This window comes from Falco punctatus (assembly GCF_963210335.1).
Source record: "Falco punctatus genome assembly, chromosome: 14".
Taxonomy (NCBI): Eukaryota; Metazoa; Chordata; class Aves; order Falconiformes; family Falconidae; genus Falco; species Falco punctatus.
In genome coordinates, this window is record NC_137594.1 from 20,776,945 (window position 1) to 20,804,862 (window position 27,918).

Here is a 27,918-nt window from a genome sequence, read left to right on the forward strand (position 1 = left end):
GTGGGTCCCGCACCGCCGGTCCCGCACCCCGGGACGCGGGTAACACCGCGGCTCCTGTCCCCATCCCTGCTCGCACGGGTCCTGCTCGCCATCGGGGCGCAGCCTGGAGCTGTACCCCCTCGCGTGGGGTTTGCACCCGCGGGCTGGGTGGGCGTGGGGCGCAGCCGGGTCCTGCATCCCTTTGTCCCATCCAGCCAGCTCGGGACCGGCGTTATTCCCGGGTCCGGCATCTCCCGGAGCGGGTGGGCAAGAGGCTGCGCCCTGGCTCCCGCAACCCCACGCTGCATGCCCCGCCGTTCCTGCACCCCCGACCGGCTTTGGCACCAGGGTTATTCCTCGGATCCTGCATCCCTGGCCGGTCGGGGATGGGGTGCAGACCAGGTTCTGCACCTCCCGCGCTGTCTGGGGGTAGGAGTGCCCAAATCCGGCAACCCCTTTCCAGATCCTGTGCCCTGGGCTGGCTGGGCAGGGGGTCGCAGCCCGGGTCCTGCACCTGCTTGTCTGGATCTTGCACCTCCTGGACTGGCGGCGGGCTAGGGGCGCAGCCGGGCTCCTGCATTCCCCTGCCCTGCACACCCTGGGACCGTTGGGAATAAGATGCACTTAAGTTCTGCATTTCCCGGACCAACTGGGAAAAGGGGTGCAGTCTGGATCCTGTACCCCCTTTCTGGGCCCCTGCACCCCCAAAGTGGCTGGGCATGAGGGTGCAGCCCGAGTCTTGCGTATTTTTTTCTAACTGGTTGGGCATGGAGATGCAGCCTGTATCCTTTATCTCCTTGCCAGAATCCCGCATCCTCTGGAGTGGCTGGACATGAGGGTGCACCCCAGGTCCTGCAGCCCCTTTCCTAGGTCCTGCAGCCTCTGGACCGGCTGGGGTTGGAATGCACTGTTGATCCTTAATCAATTAGCTTGACTGGATGGGGATGCAGGACTCCAGGTCCTGCAACCCCCCATGAGTCTTGCACCGTGGGCTGCCCCAGGTTAGCTGGGCATAGGGGTACACCTGGCGTCCGCCGTTCACCCCAGATCCTGGACCCCAGTCCCTGCAGGGCTGCAGCTGGGAGGGTCTGTGCAGGGGGAGCTGGGCAGCATGGTCCTGAGTGCCTGCGAGTGTGTGGGACCCAGGGCTCCCTTACCCAGGTTTGGGGAGGCAGGCAGGGCTGTGCTTAGTGCCACCACTGCGGTATTTATAGACTTCCTGATTAGGGAGCTAACGAGGCTATTTGCACTTAAAATGAATTGGCAGAATGGGGTGGAATCAACTGGAGTGCAAACGGTGTAATTGGTGTAATTACAGTCTTTCCACGGCATCTAGTAATTAAACACATAGATCCTCAGCTTTGCTATCTCCTGGCTTTATTAAAAAAAAAGTAGTGAATGCAAAAATAAACTATTGAGACACTGGCTGTAGTAAAGGATAATTCACACTCTCCTCCAGCCTCCTTGGAGTTAGGCAGTAGTAACTCTTCCACGCAAGTCCTTGCATTTTCTAAATGATTTGTTGGATCTTCTACCACGTCCCTGGTAGGCATGGGTTGGCAGATCCGAAACTCATTACATCTGAGCACCCTGGGCTGACAGGGATTTTGGTTCCCTGAATGAACCAGTGCCACTGGGTCTACCAAGGTGCCCAAAGCAGCCTGGAGAGCAGAGGGCTGGGATGGATGGTCCTGCCCGGTGAAACGGGCCAGCAGCTGGGCAGCTGCAGGCTGTAGGAAATGCTGCTTCACAGGGAAACTGAAAAGGTAAATGCATCTAATACCCTTAAGTCTGTTAAGTTAACTTGTTTGGGTTTTCAGTTTGTGGGTTTTTGGTTTTCTTTTTCTTACCTGCCCTGAAATACCAAAATTTTACAATAATGTGGAATCTAGGCTTCAGAGCATAAATTCAATTGGGAAGCAACATTAAGTTTATACAAGAGGTTCCTGAGTTAGGACTTCTCCCACCAAAATGGTATCTTATCTGTTCAGTTTTACCATCTGTAAATGGCTTTTTTTCCTGCTTTGAGGTTTGAGCTGAGAAAATCAGCCATGAACTTTCAGAATGTCTTTAACCGGTGGGAAATACTACAGAGCTGGGCGTGCAGATCCTTTTTCCCTTTCACAAGGGGACTGGGTGCCCTTTCTCACCTGCTGAAAGTAGAAATGGATGCTGGAAATGTAAGATTTAAGGGTTTGGAGGGTTTTTTTCCTACTCCCTTAGAACTTGCTTCTCTCCCTTTTTTTCCCAGTTACAACAGAAACATAAACTGAAACTGTGACTTCACTGTAACGGGCTCTTCAAGTGCACCATGAGACCCTCCCTGCCTTTTCAAACAAAGAGTTTAAACATGAGAACATGCATTTAGGTTAATTTTCACACATTAGCAGAAAAGTACCAGGGATCCCACCGAATCCTCAGGGATGAGAACACGTTTCCCAATTAATTCATTCAAGTTTTTGCATTATGTGGATGTGCTGGGGAAGCAGCGAGTCCCAGCCACGGAGCAGTGTAACTTCTCGGTGGGTGGCGATGAAGTAAAAGACCCGTAAGATTTTATATTTAACTTACACGTTCACATGAGCTGGTGTGCTCTGTAGGCAGTTCATCGGGGGCTGGAGAAGGAGGGTTAAGCTTGGCTTAATTCATTTGGCTATGAATTAGGTAAGATGGCTCTGACGCTAATGGTACCTTAGTCACTTTTTCTTCCTCTTCTGTTCTTTCTTTCCTTTGACTCAGCCATCCCTGACAAGCTTGTTCTGACTCCTCCAGACCATGAGTGTGGCTGGTGGGTCAGCACAAAGTTCCCTACACCCTTTCCACCAAAGAAACAGAACTGTGGTTGTGTGGGGCAAACCTGAGGGCTGAGGAATAACAAAATACAACAAGGGGGTTGGATGTCTTCTGCCATCAACCTGGCTGCTGCCACGTGGAGGATGAATCTTACCTTTGGGCTTGTTTCAGTATTTTTCTTCTATTTTTCCCACGTCCTTTCAGGTAAAGGATTAAAAAAGGTTGAATAATGTTTACTAGTTCAGCTCAAAATCATAGGTTTCCAAGTGTGAAAAAAGCAGATTAACTAAACCCTGGTAGCAAACTAATGAAGAAGATATTCAAGTCCTACGCGTTGCCTAAAATACACAGCAAGTAAAACTAGGGGGTGACAGATGCTCTTCAGTGGTGGTAGCAGATCAAGCGGAGGTGATATGTCACTCTAGGAGCCTGGAAGATACCACTTTGCATTTAATGGTAAGGTCTTAAAACATCTGTTAAATCAGCATAAGGGGCTGGGGTTGAGCCAAGAGTCTGTACCCATCCTGAGGTTGCCCTTGGGTGTCTCTCTGGGTGTTTGCTCTGTGGGTCTGGGTTGCTCACAGCTGCTCCGTCTGCAAGAGCCAGAACCTCAGGACTGGCAGCGTGTGTAATCTGCTGTAGATAACTAATGCCTACCCAGAGTTTATGATGTGAGATTGTGGTAACGCTATGTTCTCTCTGCCTTCTGGGCTGTTTGAAGATGCCCTGAGCTCCTCTCTGCATCAACGAGGGCAAAACTGCTTTATTAAAAAGAAGTTGAAGCTGTCACAGTGCTGCTCAAATCCGTGTGTGGGGATGGTGGCATTTCCAGTCCAGAACCAATCCTCAAATGTCACAAGACCTCTGACAAGGAGACTATGGTGTGTGTGTGGGGTAAGTGTATATCAGATGTATTTGCTGAGTGTGAGTGAACCCACACGCAGTATAGAGCTGAAGCGGATGGCTCCTGAGGTATGGGAAATGTCTAGGCAGGTATCGCTCTGCCTGGGAGCACTTCAGTGCTGACTTACCGACTGTCCTCATTCATCGCTCCCTACCTTTGTGTCACTGTCAAAAACCTGTGTTGACAGCAGGCGTGTGAACTCTAGTGCGCGTCAGACCTGCTCAGCCACGGCGGCTGCAGGCAGAGATGCTCCATCTCGTTTACACCAGGGAGAGCCCATTGAAAGGGAACATCTCCTGCCTGGCATCTAAAATAAGGGTCAGCCGCGGCTAGGGGTGAGCATCCTCGTGGCGGAGCTGTGTGCTCCAAGGGGCACTGCCATCCCTGCCTCCCTTCTGGCTTTGCCAGTGGTGACTACCTGCGTGGCTTTTTGGCTTTGTTTTAAACGCTTCTGAAGAAAGCAGCGCCATTCATTTCAGATCAGATGAAGCTTTTTGTTTGGTTTGCTCTGTCTTTTGCTGAAAACTGATTTTGACCCTTATTTGCCTCTTTCCTTCTTTGACAGGATCAGAAAGATCAATTCAAATCCAGCTCTTCTGTTAGTGACTCCTCTTGCACCCTCTCTTACATGGCCACTTTTTCAGCCCCATAGGATTGAGTCAGGTGTTTAGATAGAAAATACAGAGAATTGTGCCAAGGGTGCATTTCCAAATGCAAATCTAAGAAGTGGCACAGTTTTCCAACTTTGTCAATAATGCAATTTCCAGTGCAGTCTTTATTAGCAAAGCTATTGCAGCCACAGGAATCCCTTCCCAATCCCCTTCTGGTTTGACCTTTTTCCTTCCGTGGGTTGGGTTTTTTGTCGTTTTTTTTTTTTTCCTTTTTCTTTTTTTTAAGGTTGATTCACCCCTTGTGTCTTTGTTTACCTTCTTACTTCTCTGAGTGAACCGGGAAGGCAATTCTCCTCTTCTTTCCTCCTCCCTATGTGAAATCCATGACTCGAAGTCGTCCCCTCAAGCCATGCAGGCAGGGCACGGCTGGGCTCTGCGTGTCCAGGGATTGCTCACTGCAAGGTACATGATTGCACAGAAGACTTCATCCTCCCTCTTCTCGTCAGGGCGTTGGTAGTGGGTGCTCAAAATGGAGTTACACCCAGGGCCAGTGTTTATGGAACAGTAATTTTTAGTACTGTGTAGGTGGGGACATCAAATGGAACTCTTACCTGTCTCACGCAACTTTTATTTAGGACAGCTAGGTAAAGTCTGAGGAGAAGGGAAGAGTGAAAAGAGGCTGGGATATGGTGTTAACTGCCCTTCTCTTGGGGAGAAAAGGGGAGGGGGGAAAGAGGATATCTGCTTTGGAGGGGGAAAAATGCCAGCAGACCTAGAGCTCTGGAGCAGCCTTGTTTTGGGAGGTGGAGGGACAGTATTTCCACACCAATGGTGTATTTCTTAGCAAAACACCAAAACCCAGCTTTTCCCCACACATGGGGAAAGCTCATTAGCCTGATGATGCCTAAAGATGTAGTCCAAAGTGGCAAAGCTTCAGCTCATTATTTTCTGGCATTATTACTGGAAAGAGCAACACAGAGAGGCTGTAGGAGAGGAAATCTCTGCCGGTACCTGGAGTTAGAGAGATGAAGTCCATACATGATATAAAACCTTGTCTTGGCTCTAGATGAGGTCTTGAGACTTGTAGGGAGAGGAACAGAAAAAAAGAACAGGAATGCAGGAACGTAGTGAGCAGATTAATTGGGTTTTTAGGTGTATCTGGATGCTTTCACATCCATAGGCTTTCCTCAACACAGGAGACTTAGGGGTTTTTTGTCCTCCATTCTGCACCAAGATGACGATGGAAAACAAAATTCTTGCTCAGTTACACTCTATTTTAAATCAACATCGTATTAACCTGCTGAAGGGATAATAAACTCTCTAAGCCCTGTAATAATTCTTAGACTTGTTAGGGGAGTACTTGTGTGAATTTAATAAAAGTGCTGAGAAAACTTCCATTAAGCAGCCCCTAGTGTCGCATATTCTCATCCAGAAGCTTTGAGAAGGCAGAACTGAATGTTTAAATTTGAAACCATCATTTGTTTCAAGTTTATTATTACCACTAGTGTTTTGAATTGCTTACTTCTGGCAGCCAAATAGCTGTAGTAGCCATTTGAGACGACAGCAAAAATGTACATTTTAAAGAAAAGCTATTAGAAATCTTGAGAGAGGTTCCTCGCTCTAAATAAAACAGAGTTTATATTCATCTCAGCACCTGGTAAATGGAAAAAGTGCGCTGCAGACAGTGAGCTGCATGCATTGCCTGCGAAACTCCTAGAAAATGGGTTAATTTGGCCCATATTGTGGGCATCCTGTGGGCTCACCATGTGACTTCGCCTGTGCTTCAGGAGACTTGCTTAATAGTTTTAAAGCATAGCTGATGGGGGAGACAGTTGCTGTAGTAGTTTTTGGACTGGATAATTTCTCATTTACCGTCTAAAAGCGGTGCGTTGCCCTACCAGTTGGAGAACTGGGGGTGATGGAGCGGAAAGAGCATCCCTGGTCAGGCTGCGCGGTGCTGCGGGCTCCTGTCTCACGAAGCTCTCGGCCACTGGGGACAGTCCTTGGCTGGGCTGGAGGCGCGGGAAGCCAATCTCTGCCGAAGGCCTGGCAGGACAGGGTGTTTCTCCATCAATGTTTCATCACCTCCGCTCTCGCTGATCTCCAGGGCTGCTGCCTTGACTAAGTTGAAGCGGCTTTGCTGCTGAGAGCGAATAGCAGCGATGGAGTTACTGCATTCCTGCAGAGAGCGGCAGCGGGGTGGACCAGTTTCACAACCTCTGTGTTGGAGATGATGCAGCATCTTTGCTTATATTCCCCCTTGCTGGAGCTGGTGGGAACTTTTCCTTGCCTGAGCTCCCTGGGAGCTCAGCACTGAGCTGCCTTCGGGGGTCTGCCCCGCTGGTCCATAGGGGAGGTGTGAGGGGCTGCGATTTTCCTTCCATCACCAGACCTTACACCTTTCCCTTACCGAAAGCACGCCACATCCTTCCCACAGTGGAGCAACTAATTCAAAACATGAACAGAGGGCATCTTCAGGCTGTGTGTGGGAGGGCATTCTTGTTTGCGGAGCTAGAGCATAAATCCTGAGTCTTCACAGAAGCAGCGTTTTTGGCAGCATTACTGATCTATCACTGAGTATATTATGTCTTTATCAGCCTCCTGATGCTCATTCCAGTGTTCGTACCTTGATGTACTGCCTGCCTGTGCTGACAGATGACTTTATCTTAAATTGCTTTCTCTCCAGGTGTCCTGTTTAATATTTTTTTGTGTGTGCAAATCTTAGGTGGTCCAATTAAGTTGGAAGAATAAATCTTGTTCATTAGCAATAAAAACTAAACAGCTTGGTCCTGTAGAATAAACCTTGGCAGGTAACGCAATGATGTGATCGTCCATCAGGGTGTTCATTTAGAAATGGTCATACTTTCTAGGAGTATCTGGGGGAGTTAAAGCCCTAAAAAGTTCACTTAGTGAAGCTGGACATAAGTAATTCAATTTCTTAACATTTCTTCAATTTCTTAATTTGATTTCCCCCCCCTCCCCCCCTTGCTCCAATCATTCATGGGAGGGCTGGTGGCTCCACAGAACAGAGCACTGCAGATTGAGCCTTTATCCCACTTGAAGCTACATTTTACCGATTCTTTTTGCCTTCCCGTTCTCCCTCTGTGCTTAGCAGGGCGGTGATCTCCCACAGGACCTTAAAATAGACAGCGCTGCTTCTGTGTTAGACTCGATGCAATGCCTTTGTTCCCAAGCAGTGGGAACAGCACCAGAAGGATGTGGTGATGAAATAAAAAGCCCGGAAAGAATCAGCATCTAGAAAGAAAAGTGCTTCATCTGGAGGCGCTCGTTGGGAGTGAGGACTTGAGGTGGCCAAGCCAGGAGAATAGGAATATTTCACACTCCGGGCAAGGCATATTGTGCACAGCTGGGTGATGTGTACCAAAGCCATGGGGCTTGCTGGGTCCTGCTTGTCCTTCCTGGCTTTATTCTTTCTTCCCGTAGACAAGCCATGGCTGGCTGGCCCTTTAAAACCCGTATTTAACCTCGATGAAGTCCGTAAGTATGGAGACAGTAGGATTTCCCCCCCCAACTTCTAATTACTCTAAAAAATGGTCAGCCCAAGAAGTAAGCATTTTGGAGTGGCTGCAAGCTGTAGTCCTTGTAGGGTTTTTATGATCCTCTCTTGAAGCTGGGACTTAGTGACTCCCACCATTTAGGCTTGGCTTAAGGAGAAGGTGTTTGCCTCTGCTGAAGCACACTACAAAGTCCATCTTTGACTTTGCCTTATGCAGCCTAAGAAGAACTTTGGGCAAAAAAATGATTAATGTTCCTTAATTAAACCATATTCACTTAAATAGCACATTCTGCAATTCAGTTTGTCTCTTGGGTTTCTTGCTTTGTGCAGCAGTTTCTTTTCTGATATTATTTATTTATTTATTAATTTAAATGATTTTATGACCCAGAAAATAAGAGATTCCATTTTATGGCTGACTCTCATCTGTCCTGTTGGTGTTTTTATTCCCTCCACAGGGAAATGTCTTTGTACAGCCAAAAATCTCTGCTCTTGCTCAAATTAATAGGGCCAGGTCTGAAGAGATGATGAAAATGTTTTCCCCTTTTCTGCCCAATTTATGAGCATGTTGATTTTTTTGTAATTTATGGCAAAACCTGTGCTAGCAGCTGTTTTTGGCAGAAACCTGTAAGATTTTGAGTCTTGCACAAGCCTCTTGCTATTGCATTCTGTCAGGAGTGTCTTCCTGAAATGAGATTAGTCAGAAAAATAGGAGTTGTTTCTACTGTCTTTCTCCCTGGCAAATTCTACTGTACTACACATTATTGCGATTTGTTTTCTTCTGAAAGGGCTATCTGATTCCTCTCTGTGGGCTGTTCCTCCACACTGTAGTTTTAAGTCTAAATATAATCTCCTTCCCACGCAGGAAACTTGTGGGGTTTTTTTTTGGTTTGGTTTTTTTTTTTTTTTTTTTTTTTTTTTTTAAATATTGTAAATAATATGTTTCAGAAGTGCAGAACTGTGGAACTTAATTTAAGGGATATTATTGATGCTAGAGAAATTGGCTGGGCTGGCTGCATGGATGGTGTAATCGATTTTTTTTTAACGGGTATTTATCTTGTGTTGGCTTCATGTATTTGGCTTTCTTCTGTGAAGGTGATGGGAGATGCCCGAACTGCTGGAAGCATTTTGTGCTATCTTTATTTTGCTGGCTAGCTCCTTTTCCACCAGTTATTCCAAAGTCAACCATGTCGATAGTCTATCCCAGCAGTGGTGGCCCATCGTGTGGGTCTGAAGGATGATGGGCTGAGACTTGGGAAGGGTGAGCTCAGCAAAGCACCTGAGCTGGCTCTTGAGGGGCTGGAGCGCGTGGTCCTGCCCTGTGCACGGGGTTAAACATGGTGCTAAGGGCTTCACCCTTTCAAGTCGAACAGCATAATAAAAATGTTTCTTTTTCTCTTTCAATTCTAGATTTTCAGAAGAGCTGACAAAAATGGTAAGTCTGTAAATTCGTATTTTACATTTCTTGGTTGAACTTTTGTCAGTATTACCGTTTTCCCTGATAGCAACATCTAACTGTTCAAATGTCCCGCAGTTTATTGAATCTGACGCTGGTATGGTGTAAGCATCAGAAAAGGTTTTGTTGTTTCTTTGGCCAAGATAATCTTAGAGCAGATGTGATAGTAGTGTGCAAGTTGCCAGGGTGGGATCCACCCAATTTGGGGCAATTTCACAAGAAAGAACGTAAAAATAAATCACAGCTAAGTGATAAGTGATGATCCACCTCTTGATAATCTTGGAATAGCTTTGCAAAACAGACTTCATCTGTGAGTATCAGTAGTTTGGCTCCTGAAGGACTCGACACGCATCAAGGAGCACATGTATCGATGAGTGTTTTCAGTCTGTGCCTGTAGGGAGCTGAACATCTTCGTTGAGCCAAGCCTTGTTCTTAGGTGGGGAATAATATAGAGGTGTCTTCTTTAAATGACTTGGGATCCTGAAAGGAGAGAGCTGCTCCGCTGTGAGGGAATGTAGTTATGGGAAAAAGAAGCAATGGGTCCAATCCCAGGATCTCTCTCCACACTGAAAAGCAATTTAATTTTAGCTCCTAGCTAAAATCCCAAGAGCTAGTCTCTATTCTTTCCCTGTTGTACAAGAGGAAAATTAAATATGCATCAAAACTCTGTGTGTGTTTGCAGAGGGACGTGTGGGAGGGTTGTGCAGAGGAGCACAGGGGAGAGTTTGTTTTTTTCCCTACCAGATTTAAAAGGGTGATACCTGATTTCCGTAAGAGCTCGTAGGTCCGTGTGGTCGCCATCCCTAGGGAAGGCAGTGAAGGATGCTGTGAGCTGGCTGGCGTACAAAAGTAAATGCCCTGTTAATGCGGGCGTTTGGTTATAACAACTGACACAGTAATAAGACGTTGAGATTTGTTGCTTGGGTCAGCTGAGCAGTTGTGCAATGGGAGGGGAATGCTTGGGGTGGGGTGGGGGTGGGGGCTGGTGTGGAGGGCAGAGCCCTCCGAGTGCTGCTTACAGGGAAAAGTGAATTTGTGCTTTTGATCCCCGGGCTGTTGTACTGCACAGCCTCCTGAGCACTTAGCTGTTGCATAATTGGAGACCCCGAGGTTTTGTCTGATGAAATATCAGATGCTGCCTCTGAGAGATGCTGCCTGTTTGCCTTCTGCTGGCTGGTGTGCCTGCCCCCACGGAGCCGAGTGCCAGGGTTGCCAGCTTGTAATGAAGCCTTACCTGCCACTTGCTCTCCATCAGGAAGAGTCTAGCAAGGTTTTTGGACTACAGTCCTCAATGTCTTGGTTGCCTGCAGATACCAGGCTAAAATCTGTGCTTAATTATTCCCATCTCAGTCTGAAGTTGAAAATGCCACTCCAAACTTCAACCTGGGAAACCGTTCCTTGTTCAGCCCATGTTTAGCTTCTCTCCTGCCGGAGCTTCCTTCCAATTTCTAGGACAGCCTCTGTGTAGGGCAGCTGAAATCTAAAGCAGCAATTTTTCTTTTCAACAACAAATATTCCTCTGCTGAACAAAGGTTGAAAGGATGCACTTTGACGTACTGGTCTTGATATAGTTATTTCCAGTGACTGCTTTTTGAGCTCTGCCAAACGATGCTGCACTTTTGTTTTAGTCTCAGTTAAATTTGTAACAGCTGCGATGGGGCTGAAGAATCAGAACTCCAAGTACAAAATCTTGGCTGTTGTGCCAATATTAAGGCTTTTCTAGGACGGGTGAGTGAAGTAGCTCAGAAGTTGCTCTTCAAGCTTTGGTATTCCCTGGGCACTGTAGCATGGTGGAGGGAGCTGCTGCCTGCCAGGAGAAAACAGATGTGTCCAGCCAACCCAGCCAAGAGGCCAAAGCTGTCATTTTGGTGGTTTTACCACATCACAAGGTTGTCGAGGTTAAATTTTAGTGAAGCTTTCACCACAGGGGCAGCTCTCTTGGTGTATTTGGTAGGTGCCAGTGGCATGAATCTGCATCTTGGGGAAATGATGAGCCTTTGGAGCCCTTTGGTCTGCTCTGGTGATGGGTCTCTGAGAAGAACAACATACCTTTGGGAAGCTGGTGACTTTTGCTGGCCATTTCCCTTGCTGTTGTTAAAACCCATCCAAATGTCCCGCTTTTGCAACCTTCTACACTGTTACTAATGATGGGCAAACACTCCGTCTGTGTTTTAGCATGACTAACAGGTAAAGGCCAAACAAGGTGCTTCCATCAGCAAGAGCAAACCTGTTGTTTCTACCGCTGCCCATCCCCCTGGGAAGAATCTGCCCAGCTCCCCTATGGTCTTCTCCCTGGATGTTTCTCTCTTGGTAAGGCTCAAGCAAGTGGTCCACATGGATAACAGGTAGGATCACTCCACTGTGTGTGGAGTGGAAGACGGTGAGTGGCTCAGGGACAACATGATGCTTAGAAGCATTTTCTTGTCCTGCTCATCCAACCAGAGGGAGTTTGGATTTAAGCAAAGAAGCAGAGATTAGTGCCCATAGAGCTGACCTTGGGGTGTCCATCAGCCTCCCTGGGCACCCAAACACTTCTCCACGGAGCTGCTGTCGCGCCCAGCAGACATACCCTCCTGGGGGCCAGGTACCCCATCACATAATGCCCATGGGGAGCTTTGCTTGTGGATGAACGGTCTCTTTGGTTGACCGTGCTGTGCAGGCATGAAAAGGTGTTCACTCCTTTGCAGGTATTCCCCTGGGTGGTCTTTGTCTGAACATCTTTACTCCATGTTAGCACGGAATATCCCAATTAAAATTCTAACAGGGATGCTTGCATGGTTTGGAAGAACTGGAGCTTTTCTTGTCTAGGTCACAAAACGTTAAAATGAGTGTGGATTGCCAGTGACACCTCTGCCACCTGGTAGCTGTTAATGCATTGGATGTAAAGGTGATGGGCTGACTTGTCAGGACCCTTAATCAGCCTGGGGTGATACGAATAGGCACCAGCAAGGCAAGCCCTACCCCGACGTCTGGTGGTTACATTGGTGGTTTGCTGTCAAAGAAGGTGCTGTGCAGGAATTCGAACTGCTAAGGGTGAGAGCTGCCACTGCCAGGGTGCAGATGTCAGCCCTAGGTCAGACGAGGTGCCCCCCCAGCGCTGGCGAGGCTGCTGGCTCCAGCTGCAATTCTGAAATTTGTCCTCCTTCTTCCTGACCCTGGACGGGCACTGCAGGGGGGACAGCTGGCTCTGTTAATAAAGGCCAAATGCTTTCTGCAGAAAGAGTTGTCTCCATCTCTGCATCCACTCTCATCGCTTGCAATGCAGGTGACCTACAGCTACACTGTCTGGACAGCACAGCGCGGTGCTCTCCGTGGGACCAATGCCACCAGGCAAATGGGATGCTGCCCTTCCCTTTTTACCCCCTGGATGACAGGCTGTCACAGCGCAGCGTGGCGTTAAGTGGCAGCTCTACCCCCGTGTCGGTTCCTGCGAGGTGAGGTGGCCGAGCACGTGGCAGTCTCAGTGTGGCCCCTTTCCACCCGCGCTGAGTAGGGCTGTCCCTGCCATCCTGGGGCTGCCTTCTGAAGGACGGCACGTCCTGCAGTGGAATTCCTGACGTCCTTCTACATGCTGCTTTTTTTTCCTCCGGACATCTGCCAGTTGCAGTGGCCAGCTTTGCTCGCCATTCATAGCTGCTTAACTCTTGCTAACAGAGTTTTCCACCCTTTGTAATTAGCTCAGTATGTTCCTCCGCAGCCTTTTGGGGTCACGGCTTCCCACCGCCGCTTCTCCAGCCCCCTGTGGCTCACAGCAGCCGCTGCAGGAGATGTGCAGGAATATTTCCCTCGGTACAGCCTCCCTGCAAACTGTGCCTCAGAGGTTGCCAGAGCCAGAGGTAATATCTTTGTATTTAATATCCCTAGGGATCTCTTTTTCACAATTTTCCCTGACATCCTAGCCTTTAATATATCAATTTGTTGAAATTCAGTCTCTTCATGGCTTTACCTGGTACAGCTCCAAGGAAGAGTGGAAGCATCCATCTGCAGCTTTCGTGTCTCGCTGCAGGGGTTTGTGTCCCCTACGCAGTCCTCCGCTGGAAAACCTTACACTGTCCAGTTTTTGCCAGAATCCCAGGAAGGGGCCCTGAGCCCCGGGCAGGCTGCTGAAAGCGCAGGCTCACAGGTTCCCAAAATACTTCACTCTGCTCACATGCTTCTGCTGTCTCCACATCTGCAGAGGTTCTTGTCTGGCAGGGACGTTGCTCTTTTTAATTAACCGGCTGAGACGAGTCATTATCTGGCGCTGTTGGCGGTGGCATAGGGGGTGGTGGGCTCCTGGGGCAGGGACTGGTGGCTTCACCCAGAACCAGCAGCTCCTTGCATTCCTCATCTGTGCTAAAGCCACCCCTAGAGATCTGCGTAGGAGTCCTACAGAAACAGGGGGGTGAAATAAAAAAAAACCTTCAGCTCTTGCCATCTAGTTTAACTAGAACATCTCATTTAACTTTTGCAATCAGGTGATTAAAGGGTCACCTAAAAAACAAAGTGGGGATTGTAAGCCTAAGGAATTTTCTGATGTGCCGCTTCCTGCAGTCAGGTGGTTTTAAATTTGGAAATCTTTTCAGCATCTTGATTTTTTTTTTTTTTTAATTCCCCCCACCTGGTAAAAATGGCATGTATTGCATTAAACAATGTGGCTGGTTCAGGCATGGTAACTATGGAGCCTGATGGTGTGAGTTCAAGAGCTTCTCCCTCCTCCCCTTCCAGAGCTCCGTGGCATGAATTGTTAATTCATGTAAAACTGGAAAATTGGATGTTCTTGGTGCAAGATGCTAAAACACATTATTGTCCCTGCCATGTCCAGGTACTTGTATTAAGGTGATTTGATTTGGTGCTTACATGTACTAAGAGACTGCTAATGAAGCAGCTCTTCCTTGTTAGAAGAAAACTTGGCTGTTAGTCATTCAAAATAATCTTTTTCTTCTGTGTAGGAGTGTGTTTCCTTTTTCTGCTAATAAATCCACCTACTGTCTTGTAATCTTCCCAGTCCCAGTAAACAATACTTAATCGTTTAATTGGCATGTGGTAAGGAAATGGAGGCATATTGTTTTAGGGTCATGAAGCAGAGCTGTCAGTCATCTGAGTTATCTACTATGTTCTTTGATCCTCTCATTAGAAAGCTGTTAATCAATTATAACTTAAATAGCCAGGGATTCTCTTTGAAAGATTAAGATGCTTTTATTTTGACAGAACAGCCTAATTGGTAATGATCATTACAGAAATGTTGCTTCCCAAAACCTGGAGTTTTATTATCTTGAAATCTCCAGTCACTGCAACTACTCAGCTCCCATGTCTGGAGTGTAACTAGTTGTGAAGTGCATCCAGCTTTAATCTTGTGATTTAGCTCAGTGGGTTTTGCCATAATTACTAGATCTTGCTCATGGAAATGCCCCATCCATGGGGTTGGCTGGGCACCAGGGGTTAGGTGGTTTGCTCTGGACCTCTACCATGGAGATGAGATGGGGAGGAGAGATGCAAAAGAAAACGTGCCAGAGCCTCATCATATGGCTCTAAAGCACCTACAGAAAACGTCAGGATGAGCTGGCAGTGGCACAATATGTCACTTGACAGTGCCCAGGGATGAGTTAGCATCATGGTTTGGTCAACTTGGCACCTTCCTATTGCTGCTGTCATTGTGACTTCTACACCAAGGGCTGGTCCAAACCGCTCTGCTTCTCCCTTGAGTTTATCATATCTAGAGAAGGTGTGGATGGGAATGAAGCCGTTCAGCACATGCTGTCTTGGGTAGCTTCTGCTGTTATAAAAAAATATGAAATACAATGAGGTGTGAACACGTATTAGCTGATTTCATTTATAAATTTAACATAGAGATCTGGAGCGTGCTGAGTGGAGGTTTCAGTTTCAGTTGATCTGGATGGTCAGTTCAAGGCCTGTAGAGGACATAACAGAGCTAATAAAGGAAAAAAGGAAACGGGAATGCCACGGGAATAGGTGGTTGGGAAGGGCTTCTTGGCTAAGAGCCACTGAGGACAATGGAGTTGCGCCCATACCCATCCCAGTAAGGCTTGTCCTTTATATAGCTGCACACAGATATCTATTAGTCACTTAAAAGCTCATTAAAAGAGATTTATGCTCTTATTCTTTATAAGTAACAGTCTGTGTGTTGCAAACCTCATAGCAAATTGCACTACAATGATGGGAGCCGCAGACAAGAGGGGAACGTAAATGTCTTTGGACACCGGTATGATGACAAACTGGCTAAGGAGCCCAATGAGCTGGCAGTGGGGCTGTGCCCTTGTGAGCAGAGCAAACTCCACTGCTTACCTACAAACCAGCAGAGCTGCTCTGCCCAACAGTAAACAAAAAAACTTCAGGAGCATCTCTCAGCCCCAGCTTGCTATGCTAAAGAACCGAGGCGTGGCAGAAGTGTAAGTTTTCCCTAAGCAGAAATCAGTCTTGTTAATCGCCAGTATGCAAATGGAGAGACTGAGGCTTGAGGTTGATTAAAGGGGGAGGGGGGGAGAGCAGGGAAAGCCCGTGGCCGTCAGCGGAGGGAGGGGGCTGAATGGGTCCTGGCATGGTGGGTCTCCAAAAGAGCATGTGGGTGAAGCTCCCAGCAATTTCCAGCCCTTCCCAGCTGCTGTGTGCCTTCAATGTCTCGTTTGTAGGCAGAGGCTGTTCTTCTAAGGACTTTGAAGATCTGGGAATTTTTTTATGAGGAATAACTCTCAAAGTCTCACCCACCCTTTCCAGCCATGGAGAAATTATCTTGATCACCTGTAGCGAGCCTAGAACAGGAAGAAATGGGTGTTTGTGGATGTGCATAGAGCTCAAATTCACATCAACTGGACCCAGGTCACTCTGTAAACGTGTCCTTTTCCCCCTTTCACTCTGAGAATGCCCCTCGCTGAGCTTGAGTGGTTAATACAGAAACTGGGGCAAAAAGGGGTGAAAACGCCTCTTCGGTTCAGACACCGTGGGGGCACAGGGGAATGCGTGGAGAGGGGGAAGGAGAAAACGGCACTGGTGAGCAGATGGGCCAAAGACCTGATTTTTAAAATTCACTTCCAATGCTTCATGTCCTGGTGGGCTTCTGGGCTGCAGGCTGAAGGAGTCACTTCTGGGTCAGGAAGTCGGGATCTCAGTCCAAGCTATCGTGACATGTGCCAAATGTTGTGTATCGCTTGCTTGGTGTCCTGCCTATGGTGGTGGTTGTACCTGAGTGCTCTCCTTATTTCAGAAACCCAAGAAGCTGTCACTGTTCAGCTTGCTTGTCCTGCCTGGGCCCATCTTTCTTTTTTTTTTTTTTTTTTCTGGCATCTGGTTTGAGCCTTTTGGTTTTTTTTTTGTTATGGCATCTGATGGCTGGGCAAAAAAACTTTCATTCTGCAGCAATTCTGAGTTTAGAAATAGCAGGCAGCTATTATTGATTACCTTGTTAATTTATTGAAACATTTTTAGAAATCTACTTGATTGGAATTCAGTGTGGTAATTGTCTGCAAGGTGACAACTTAAAACTTAAAAACTTAAAACTGCAAGGTTTTAAGGCTTGAAGAACTTGTCTTCCCACCTTCCCCCATCAATTTGAGGCCCTTTTGGAAAACACTCTTGCACAGGTCTTGAATGGTGGTGAGCAGCTGGGGCTTCAATAACATGGCACCCAAGGCATCAGGGTAGCTTTGGTGCTTTTATGAGATCTTAAAAAGATGCCAGATTAGGGCTGTGATACCTCCATAGATATATATGTGTGTGTGGTGTATGTATATCAGACTAAAAAGACCCTGAACACCTAATAAGCCACAGCCATAACTTTTCATCTGTTTTGAAATTACGCTTTTACTGTGAGCTCCTGGGAGCTTTGCAGTCCCTGCCCTAATGGGCTACCACTCATCAAACCCACTTATCTTCCAGACCTAGGTAATTACCTTCTGTGTGGCTACTGCTCCTCACGCACAGGGAAAACCTTGAGCTATTCATAGCCCGCTGGTGTGTCCAAATCAAATCATTAGTTTCTAAGTGAGAATATTCATAATTCTTGCATAACAAAACCAGTATTAGCAGCCACCTACATATAAGTGGAAAAATGCAGTGATGAATCGGGTTTTCTAAGTATAGATAAATCTTGTTGGTTCTTCCATGACCAGACAACCAGTCTAAATTTATTTATCTTTAAAAAAAGAGAAAGATTTGCATTTAGATAGTGTAGATTTCATGTGACAGTCAAAACCACCTTGTAAAACTGTGTAATGACCTTTATTTACAGGGAGAAAGTTTGAAGCTGTTTTCGGTTATTTAGATTCCTGTATCATTTCCTAGCTCTCTCTATTGTATATTCAGTTATCCTTCCAAGTCCTTGCAAAGTTCACAGCACATGGTTTTGAAGAGATGACATCTGTTTAAATTGGGACGTGCTGTTCCCAAAATCATAAACAAAACCTATCAACCAGATGATGCATTTACATTCTACACGAGAATGCAGAAATTGTGAAAGGTGGTTGCTGGCCATGCTCTACCGGCTGTTGCTGGATGTGTCCAGTATTTCTGTTCACCCTTAAACCCTGTAAGCTTAGGATCCAATTTTCATCACTGACCAGCTCGAAAGGGCACTTCTCGACTGCTTGTGCCCTTTTGGGGCTGCTTTTTTCTATTCAGCAAAGATATGAAGGTATCTGGCACGCACTGCGTGTAACAGAAGTGAAGAGCCGAGAGTTTTTAGGACCTGTTTTTCTTCTCATGTCGCTCCTCGTTAGCAAGCGCATTGTAGAATCAAGGGGTGTTTTTATACTTCTTTTTGGCTGGACCACCTTAATTCTCTGGAGTAGACCTTGAATTGGGCGCATAGGGTTAGGACTTCATTCACAGCTGCATCCTCACGTGCTGCAGGCTGACCCTTATACAGCAGTTCACCTAGTGCAGGGCTTAAGCCAAGGAAGGTTTGAGCTGGACAAGGTTTGGATCCAGCCCAGAAACTCCCCCATGAACTCAAGTCAATGATGTGGCCAGCACGTGAGCTTTAATTTCCACAACAGGAATGTCCGTATCCCACCTATCTCTGCACAGCATCAATCAATGGCCCATCACTATCTAAAACTGTTATTCCTACCCTGCTCCTGAAGTTTTTCCCTGCTGAGAGCTGGCTACCAAAACAGAAGGGACCTAGAAAGCCTTTATGGACAGCGAGCAGCAGAGGCACTATCAGTCTGAGCGTGACCTGCGCGTGGTGGTGTGCAGGGGATGGGGTCGGGGGGTTATCCACAGCTGGGAAAGCTGCTCTATTTAAACAGAGCGCTTAGCCTTCCATGCAGCTGGCTTGCTGACACTTCAGTGGATATCTGGTAGCTCACATGCCTGACTGGGATGGTGCAGAATGCCCTGTCTTCATTATTCAAGGTAAAACCCATTGCAGTGTTGGTGGCCATCACCTATGTCCTTACCCTTTTGCTGTAAAACCTGCAGCTGGAATATCAAGCCTGACTTAAAGCAAAAATTAAAAAATCAGCATCACCTAATATTTGGTCTCCTTCAGTGTGCTTGCCAGCCTGCGGTACCTGCTGCCCTGTGACTGTTAAGCTTATTTACACATTGGTCCACCCCAGGGCTGTGCTGGCAGCTCCTGGCTGTCCTCTCTGCCCAGCACCTTCCCTTCTGGTGGCTGCCCAGCCTTTCTCTCCACTCTGTCTCAAAAATCCAGTTGCAGAGTGAAGCCCGTCGTAAAAGTCCGTAACTGCTGTAACCTTCAAGGCTTCCTGACAATCCTGCATTCACAATAAATAGATGTGAATGACAAATAGTCAGTTACCTAAACACACAGGTGTTCACATCTCCATGCTTTTTTATTAGGCTGCACCTCAGTCCATCAAAAACTCGGATGGTGATGCTGACCTGAAGGGTCCTCTTCCTATGAGCGCTGTGTGGGCAGAAGTGTCTGCCCTCAGGCCATTGCTGACCTCCTGCTCTCTGCTGGACCTCAGAAGGGTCAGATGTGGAGGAGCAGGCTAGGTCAGAGCTTTTGCATTGGAAACCACTGACCAGTCTGCCCCATGACTGGATTTCCAGCCTGACCCATCAATTGAGCGTTCTTGCTGTCTGTATTTGTCGCTTAGAGGTTCAGGGTGGGCTGAGACCTGCCTGCCCATGAGCATCCTCCCGCGGCTCATCAAGCCTCTTGCCTTCAGGATATGTTGCTCCCCGAGCTTAGCAAAAGCTGATCTGGCAGAGCAAAGAGGCGTCTGCATTTGGGGTCTGACGGATTGACGCTATTGTGTCACATTGGGAAGTGGTGCAAGGTGGCTGCGTTCAGCCTTTAAGGTGGGTTTTGTCTGTGTGATGGAGCCGGGGCATTCCTATAGGCAATGCTCTTTTTCTGCTCTATCTGTTCTCTCACTTTGCTCCTCATTCAGTTCCTTTAATACAGAGAGCTGGGGACAGTGTCCTCAAGAGATGTGGGGAGGGGACATCGAGCAGGCGTTACTGCTTTAGCCTGGCAGTTTGAGGCTGAACGTTTGATCAGGAGGACAGTGATCCCAAACACCACCACTTTGCTTTGAAGTGCACCAATTAAGGTCTGACATACAACGTATCCCAGAGAAGACAGGGTTTATTTCCTTCGTCTCTCTGTGGGTTGGGAGATGTAGGTTTTCTTCTGCAAACCTCATTAGAGACTTGCAGGCTGGACAGGAGCGATTGCAGTGTATTATTGTAACAGTTTTAATGGCCTTGTTGCAAGTTGCGGAGGGTAGGAACGAGGGATCATGGTTTGCCAAGGAGCCTTTGAAAAGGTGCTCCATTAGCCTGGAGGATTTTTAAAGACATTTCTTTCTGGAGCCTAAGTTGAGAGATTTAATTAGGAGTTGCACAGCAAATGTGTCTACATGGCATGATGGCAGCCAGCAAAGGTCACTATGAAACATTTACGCAGCTATTACCTACTTGTCATCCCTAGCAAAAAAATGTGAGTTTTATTGGTATTAAAGCTCATATATAAATATAAAAATATTTATTGGTATATAAAAGAACAACCTTAAAAGTGGTGGCTTTTCTGGAGCATGGAAATTGCTGGATGCTGCTAGCTGGCCCGGAGAGACAGGGCTGTAGGCATCCTTGAAGGCCATTTCAGTTGGAACGTTATATTTGGGCATTTTCCTTGCCAATGGATCAGTCTTTGTGCAAGACCACCCTGATGTCTCTCTGCTCTGAGTTCACAGCACAAGCCCCAAACTGACTTCAGGCTCCTTGTCCGGGCCAGCTGCTGGGAATGTCCCCGCGGTCTGGCTCGCCTGCGGCGCTTGTGTTACCAGGTAGCAAAGATCGAAGGGCAGAGAAAGGCAAAATAGCAGGGCATCCTCCAGAGGTGACAGCCACGAGCACTTGGTGGCTCAGCTGAGATTTGGCTGCACCAGGTGCACCTGATGCCTGCAGCTGGGGATGCAAAGAGTGCAGGTTTGGCAGGGATTGTCACTGTGTGCTCTGGCCCAGCCTTACTGTAATGCCACGCTCCAGCTTCAGGAGAGGAGGGGTATCGATAGAAGGTCTTTTCTGCATGGAAGTGGCAGCGTGAGGCAATGGGAAGGCTGTAGCTATAATGGCAAGCCAGGGCACTGATGGACATTGAAGGTTTAACACCTTAGGGTGCTTTTCGATCTGTCTCATTAATATCTCATGCTGCTGTATCCGGGCAGCTTTCCACGGATCCTGCAAATCAATATTCCTCCTGCTAAATTCTTCATGTTGGATTTTTTTTGGCAGAGATGAAATTTTGAAGTGCTTAGAAAGGACTTTTGCAACTTGAGTGGCAGATTAAAGAGGTGCAGCTGACTGCAGGCTTCAGGGACTCGGCTGGAGAGTAGCAGTGACCGTGGGACGTGGCCTGGGTGCAGGGACAGGCTCCTAGGGTGGACATTTTCATTTTGAGTGTTGGGAATCGAACCCTACAAACCGGGGGGCTCCCACTGCCCTGTGTAGCTTTTCTTCAGCAGGCACAGAGCTTGCTGCTTGCTTGTGCCTAGAAGCTAGGGGTAGGTCTGGTTTGAGCCTCTTGATTAAATCCTGGTCATATCTAGTTTCATTGCTAGATGTTAGTCTGAAGGATCTCAGCTGCTGCTCCCTGCTCTGTATTATCATCCCTGCTGCCCATGTGTCCCTTAAGAGGGGGACACAGGCAGCATGCAGGGCAACAGGGACCTTGCCAGGCACTGGAGCCAGCGGTGCTCTCTGCATCTCCCTGCCCTGAAGCTGTCCTTGCAAGATCTGTCCTTTACCGTAACTGAGATTAAAAACAGGCTTGGTTTTGTCCTTCTCCCTTGGTGGGAGGGTGTCACCGCTGCAAGTGTTTCCCAAACTCCGTTCAAAGGCACAGGGTGGCTGTGAGATGACTTTACGCAAAGCTTCCCGTCGGCGTTCGATGAATTTCCCTTGGAAGCACTTACGCATGGTGCTGCTTTTGGGGGAGAGATGTTCCAGCCTGGATGTTTTACCTTCTTGTTAACTGGATCAGTGGTGTGGCTTGTGTGCTCCCGGTGTATTATGAACAAGTGACAAGGTGCGATGTGGCAGTGGAGTTACACACCTGGATGCAAGTGACCCGCACGCAGGAACGCTTTAAAATGCCTTTGCCACCACTACAAAGACCTTGTGTGACCCCCAGCTTGTGTTGTTTCTCTTGCCACCCTACCTTAATCCCCCTTACAGCTTCCATCTCCGCTTCTCTCCGTAGCAGGGCTTTCCTGGGCTTGCCTTTCAGTTTAAGCCCTGGGAAGTTCCTACAGGGGCGATGGAGCAAATCCTGCATGGGGGAAAACCACTGCTTTTGCCTCCTGCCCAGTGCCTGCATGCCATCCTCCGCTCGTGGGAGCAAGGGGCAGCACCGGGCTCTGGCGTTGCTTTTAATTAGGTATCTTCTGCAGATCAGCTGCATTTATTGAACATAGTTTATTATAGCTGTTAAAATTAAATAAGGCAAAATTTGAATCCAGAACAAATATACTGCTGCAAGTAATCTTTGTAATTTGCTAGCAATTTTTGCCAGACAATACGAGAAAATATGTTCTGGCAGCCCGTGTTCAGGCAGTCGGCCAGGAACAGCTATAAATCTTGTATGTCTTTTTCTTCCTATTATCTTTCTCACTCTTTTAAAATGCATGGGTTACCAGATAATATACATTGGAGAGAGGGGAAGAAGTATCTTACTGACTTGTAGTGGGGAAAGAAATGTCTGAAGCCAAGATACATCCAGACCTGTAACTCCTAGCAGGGACGATCTAGGGGACAGGAGCAGCTGATTTTTTTTCCGGGGAGGACTGTGTTAGTGAAGAGTGAAAAGGATGTGAGATGTGGGAGTGTGCATGTCTTTGTGTTTGGTTGTCTGCACCATGAGAAGGCAGCCTGTTGCTCTGGAAGGTGGAATTCATTTAAAATTATTGTTAGAGTGGAAATTTCTCTGCTATGACCCCGCTGAGTGCAGAGAGGGAAATGTGTCTGAGCGCCGGCCGAGCCCCAGCCGGAGCTTGGCGGTGAGGGAAGATGCTCTGGCTGCGCTGCGGCTGCTGCTCCGCAGGACGTTGAAGGGCTGGCACACGCCGGGCTCGGGTTCAAGGAACAGCCCAGCCCGGGCTTTGCGTTTGGACCCCAGATCAGTTCCTGCCGCCAAGTTGCTGCCTTCATTAGGTACCAGCATTGAGGCACCCAGGCTGACGCAGTGCAGACGTGAGTGGCTTCAGCCCTCTTGTTACTCATCGCTTCCTAACCTCAGCTGCGCAAGGGGGCAGGTGTCGGGGTGCTGCTATTGGTAATGATCGCAGTGGGTGGCTTTCGGGCGCTTCTGGTACTCGGCATGTAAATGTGGGATTTCTTTTCCTTACACCAAAATAATTAACTCCAGGAGCCCGCAGAGCCTGTGTATTCTTTAGGCACGTGGTGGTTCTGTTACGCATTGCTCTGCTGTGCCGGCACCGAAACACAGGTTTGTACCTGGTCTGCTAATAGTAAGTATGTTGAGACTTATTTTCCTTTCCAAAGGATTTTCTGTTCATCGTGGAGATGTTACTTTTCCAGCTGGCTGGTTTGCTGGTTTTCAAACACTCTATGCTCTGTTAAGCAAGACTGCTTTTCCTTCCTTGCCTTCGTAGTGCCATCAGCTGCTTTCCTCGTTTCCTTACACCTCCCTCCCCAGTTCCTGAGGAAGGTTGGATTAATGTTAGCAGCTAGTTCAAGATGAACCAAAATCAGTGTATTTACATTAATAGTCTCCTCACAGTATAATACGCTTTTTGCTTTCTTAATCCATACTAGATACACCTGTTAGGAGTTAATATCTGATGCCACTTAGTGGTTTGTTACTCCCAGTAGAGCACAGAGGGATTACCTTTGGCTCTGCGGGAGATGAACGGGGCAATCCACACCCTGGCAGGCAGGAGCAGCCACAGCAGCACCAGCTGCAGGCAGCAAATGTGCAACCCTCACCAACTCCTGCGGCTTCCCCGTGGGGTGGGATAAGAAGAAAGGAAGGATGGAGGGGCAGGAAGGGACCAGTCGTGAGTTTGAGATGCTTTTTTCCTGGGAAAACGGAGCAATGGGAAAGCACAGCTTGCCTGGCTGGGTTTCCAGCTGGAGAGCAGGGGTAGAGGATGCAGGATGCGAGTTTGTCCCTGGGCTTTAAGAAGTTCAGTCCTTGGTTATATACAAACACAGCCACGTGCAAATTTGTCGTTACACTTCTGTAGCTGGAATGATCATGGTATGTGTTAAATGGGGGGGAGGGGAAATGTGAACTATAGTGGAAGTACTTGCACAAGATTGTAAAAAAAAAGATTAAATATTTGTATTTTTCGAAGAAGTGAACCAAACTTGTTTCCTTCCCCCTGTATCCTGTAATCTAGTTGTTGGAAAACAGCAGAGTTTAGATCTTGCAAATCTACGCAGGAATTCCTGTGTTGGAAACTAGAAGGGTAAATGGTTTTGTAGCATTTAAATGGAAGAAGAGTTAACTGAAAAGAAGTTGCAAAAGTGGGACCCTAGGTAGTAAGGAATATTAAGTCCCTGTATAACAAGAGTGCTGTGAGTGAACGAGGTGATAAATGCTGAGATCCTGGGGAGCTGAGGAGGAAAGGAAAACCGAGTAGCGGGGGATGTTCTTGCAAAGCATCATTTGCAAATGTGGCTCGAGCAGGACGCGGACACTTACAATTTTTCAGAACCAGTTGTTTCTCTCTAAATGAGGAGCCTGACATTTTCAAGGTCAGCAGCTCGCGACAGGGTGACCCCTGCTAAGCCGATGCAATCAGAGACTGGGCTTACTGGCTTGCCACGTTCTTCACGCCGGGGTCTGGTGCTGCCTGATTGCCTGGGGAGACAATTTGTGTCGACGTACCCTAAAAAGACAGTTTTGCAATACCCAGATGAGGGAGGATACCTGATTTTTTTCCAACTTCTCCTCCCCCCTAGGAGAACTAATAAAGGGAAAGTGGGCTGAGGAAGAGCTCAGGGGAGCTGAGGGCGGCTTTGGGCAGAGGAGAAGCAGAAGGTGTCTGTTGGCAGGGGGGGGACACCCCTGCACACCAAGGCAGCAGTGGACAGCAGAGCTACACCCTGCCTTGCTAACAGCCGGGTGCCGTGGGGTGATGTGTCTGATGGTGGCACCTCGGGGTGTCCCTGCCCCACCCCAGGGCTCCTGCCAGCTGCAGCCTCCCACGGCCAAAGGCTCGGGCTCCTCAGTGCAAAGCCCGGCTGGGGGCTGGCTGCAGCCAGAGGACAGATTAGTTGGGTTAAAAGATCTGTATTTTTTTAAATATCAAGAACCTTAAACTGTGGGTCGCTAGAGCCACACGCTTCCTTCCCGCGTGCTTTTTCTGAGCTCCCCACACCGAATGGCGCAAATGTATTCATACAGCGGGCGACTGAATAACCAAGGCAACATAAAAGAAAGCAGATTCAATGTATTCATAAACCACTACAGAACAGGACCAGGCCATTGCAGTGTAGCACGAGTGGGTTTTTCTTTCCCCTTTTCCCTCCTGTCTTCTACAGTTTCGGTATTCAAGTTTTAAACCTGCAGTATGTATTTCTTTGCTCTGATACTTCAATGTTGGGATGGCTAAACCTTTGAATTATTAACATGCTGAGCATTTTGATCCTTTTATAAAACAAGAATGAGGATTAAGTGTTTCTCACAGCACTGCTGTTGCAGCACTCAGCACAGATTCCTAGAGGCTGATGTTGCAGTAGGAGCCAAGTTGCTCTGTAGCAAAACATCCCGCAGGACTTTGGTGGGTAGGAAACCACCAAGCCAATCACCTGCAAGTGCCTTTCTCTCTGCAAAAGCACATCGGTGTGCTCCATGAGAGAGACGGACGAGATTTGGAATTTGCTTTTCTTTAATGAGCATGCAAATAGGCAGGAAGCAGCAAATGTTGTGCTTGCTTTCCTGTGAGTGCATGGCACCGAACCCTGCAGCACCCTGCTCTGCCTCGGCTGGACCCTGTCCTTCACTAGGAGGTTTGTTGAGGTTTTCCTGGAGGGTGAGGGCATCACAGATTGCCCTGGCAGGGTTTGTCGGGGCAAAGTGGGCAGTCCAGCCCTGTCATCTGCTGGGCCAGAGCTGCTGCTGCCTGCTTGAGGTTTTGCAGCACCATGCATGGTCATGACCGTGAGGTCTGACCAGCACCGTGACCCTCACCAACACCAATGTTTTGTAAAGACTTTTTTTTCCCCTATCTTAGATTATTCTTCTGTCCTTTTTTGGAGGGGTGGAAGTAAGACACAAACGTTTCCAGCTCATGCAGGTACACTGAGGCAAACAGGTCCCTAAGGATGGGAGGTGACCCAGAAATTCCATTAACTTCACCCGTGGCTTTGTGCATTGAACCGGTCTAGAAATCCAGTTTGTGCTAGTGGTTTGGCAATGCAGGTAGACGTAGAGGGTTTCCTGCAGGCAAAGGCGAGCCTGGAGAGAGCTGTGCTCCTCTGAGGCTGCGATGACGTTTGTCTGCTTTCTGAAAAGCTTTGCCATGACAGGTTTGGCAGTGACATGTGAGCTGTTAGCGCTGGGAGACAGAAAACATCTCTGTAAACTGCTCCTTTGATGAAGCTCTTACATGAGCCTTCTCCTGCACTAGGATCCTTACTGCTTCAAATGGGTCCGGTCCCTGCTAATGAATCACCTCCTCCGCACGAGGAGGGTTTGATCAGACATCACAGGGGAGATCATCGAGGCCTAAACCGAACATTTGCTATTCCATTAGTTAAAGCTCATAATGCTGAGTATTTCAAAGTAGTACACTGTTCCCTCAAGGATTTCTATTGCCAAACCAGGCAACCCACAGAGAAATCTCCACGTGCAGAGTGCCTCCCTGATTTTTCCTTCTTGATTGCTTGGTTACCTTTCCTCCTGTTGCAAGTCCCAAGCAGAACAGAGCAGGGCTGAGCTCCCTGTCTCAGGGCTTCCCAGCTTTGGGAAAAAAACATCAGCCATTTGGATTTCCTATGAGTAGCCTGTATAACATTTCCTGGGATGGCGCTTCTGTGAAATCCAGATGCTGTTGGTTTTTGGTGGGATTTTTTTTTTTTAACTATAAAAGGATTCCAAAGATTTTGCTACCAGCTCACTTGGGGGAGGAGAGGAAAGCTCAAATGGGCATGTTTTATCTTGCAAACCCTTGAGCATCACCATAAGTGCTGGGGGTTATGTTAATTTTGTTCTGCCCAAAGCAGGTTCACACTTCACCCTTAGGCCAGGCAAGTTGTTTATCGACTTCCATGGTCCATGTTCCCCTTTTTCCTCCTCGTGTAGCACAGTGCATTGACTTCCCAGCTGGCTGCTCATGCCAGCCTCCATTGCTTCCCCCTCCGCTCTCCCACCATCACCTTCATGCTTAGTTAAGACCTTAATGAGAAAAGAAGGGGAGAGAGCAGCAGCTCCCACTGCAGAGGTGTTGTGCTGGGTGTTCGGGCATGCCGAGATGAGCAGCATTGCTGTGTGTTCCCATGGGTGCATCACTTGAATCTGGGTTAAATCTGGATGGTGGCTCAGGGAGTTTTGCATCACAGAGGTCAGTGGCAGGATCCGGCAGGATCCAGCAGCATCTCCCAGCACAGCCTGTGTGCTGTCACATTGGGATCTGGCTGATCCCAGGTCCTCGGTTGTGCTGGGAAAGGCTGCATGCTGCTGCTGCTGCAGGTTGCGTAGCTGCAGTGGATGCTGCTGAGAAGGCAAGGGGAAAATGTGGATTCAGCAAAAACTAAGTAGCACACAGCATTAAAAATTCACAAAGGCTTCTCTGATACCCAGTCTCCGGGGGAGAATTTTAATGAGCTGCAGCAGGGCTGGGTGAGAGTGGGGGGACCCTGCCCCAGCACTGCACTGGGAAACAGCCCCCATGCACTGGTCACCCCCATCAGTGTATGCATTTATGGTACTCAGTTTTCAATGGAAAACTGCACCAGAGGGTTTTTCTCTTTTTGTGCTTAGCAGCTCGATGAGAACCTAGTCAGGTGTGCTGTGGAAAAGTAAAATAAAAATGGAGAGGCTGTTGTCAGTGTTCAGGGGGAAAGGATTAAACTGAAAGAAAACCTGAAATACTTTGGGGCTGGGATTTTCAGATGTTCCTTTGAAAGCTTTTTTAAGAAGAGATGCCAGGTGACCCCATTTTCCCCTGAGAAAAAAAGCTCAAGCAACTTGCAGGCATTTTCCCAATGGCTTTGTCCTTCA

General features: G+C 47.9%; 1 protein-coding gene across 6 annotated transcripts in view; it reads left to right on the forward strand.

The window, feature by feature from the left end:
* Nucleotides 1-27,918, forward strand: part of NECAB2 (N-terminal EF-hand calcium binding protein 2) — an 88,920-nt gene that overhangs the window by 6,374 nt on the left and 54,628 nt on the right. For 5 of the 6 annotated variants that reach the window (XM_080411145.1, XM_080411141.1, XM_080411142.1 and 2 more), the window contains exon 2: nt 9,212-9,236. In XM_080411145.1, coding sequence (XP_080267271.1) covers nt 9,234-9,236 — 3 coding nt within the window. In that variant the 5' untranslated portion in view covers nt 9,212-9,233. Of the gene's footprint in view, nt 1-13; nt 9,237-27,918 lie in introns of those variants that run through there. The other variant, XM_080411146.1, reaches the window with a different exon arrangement.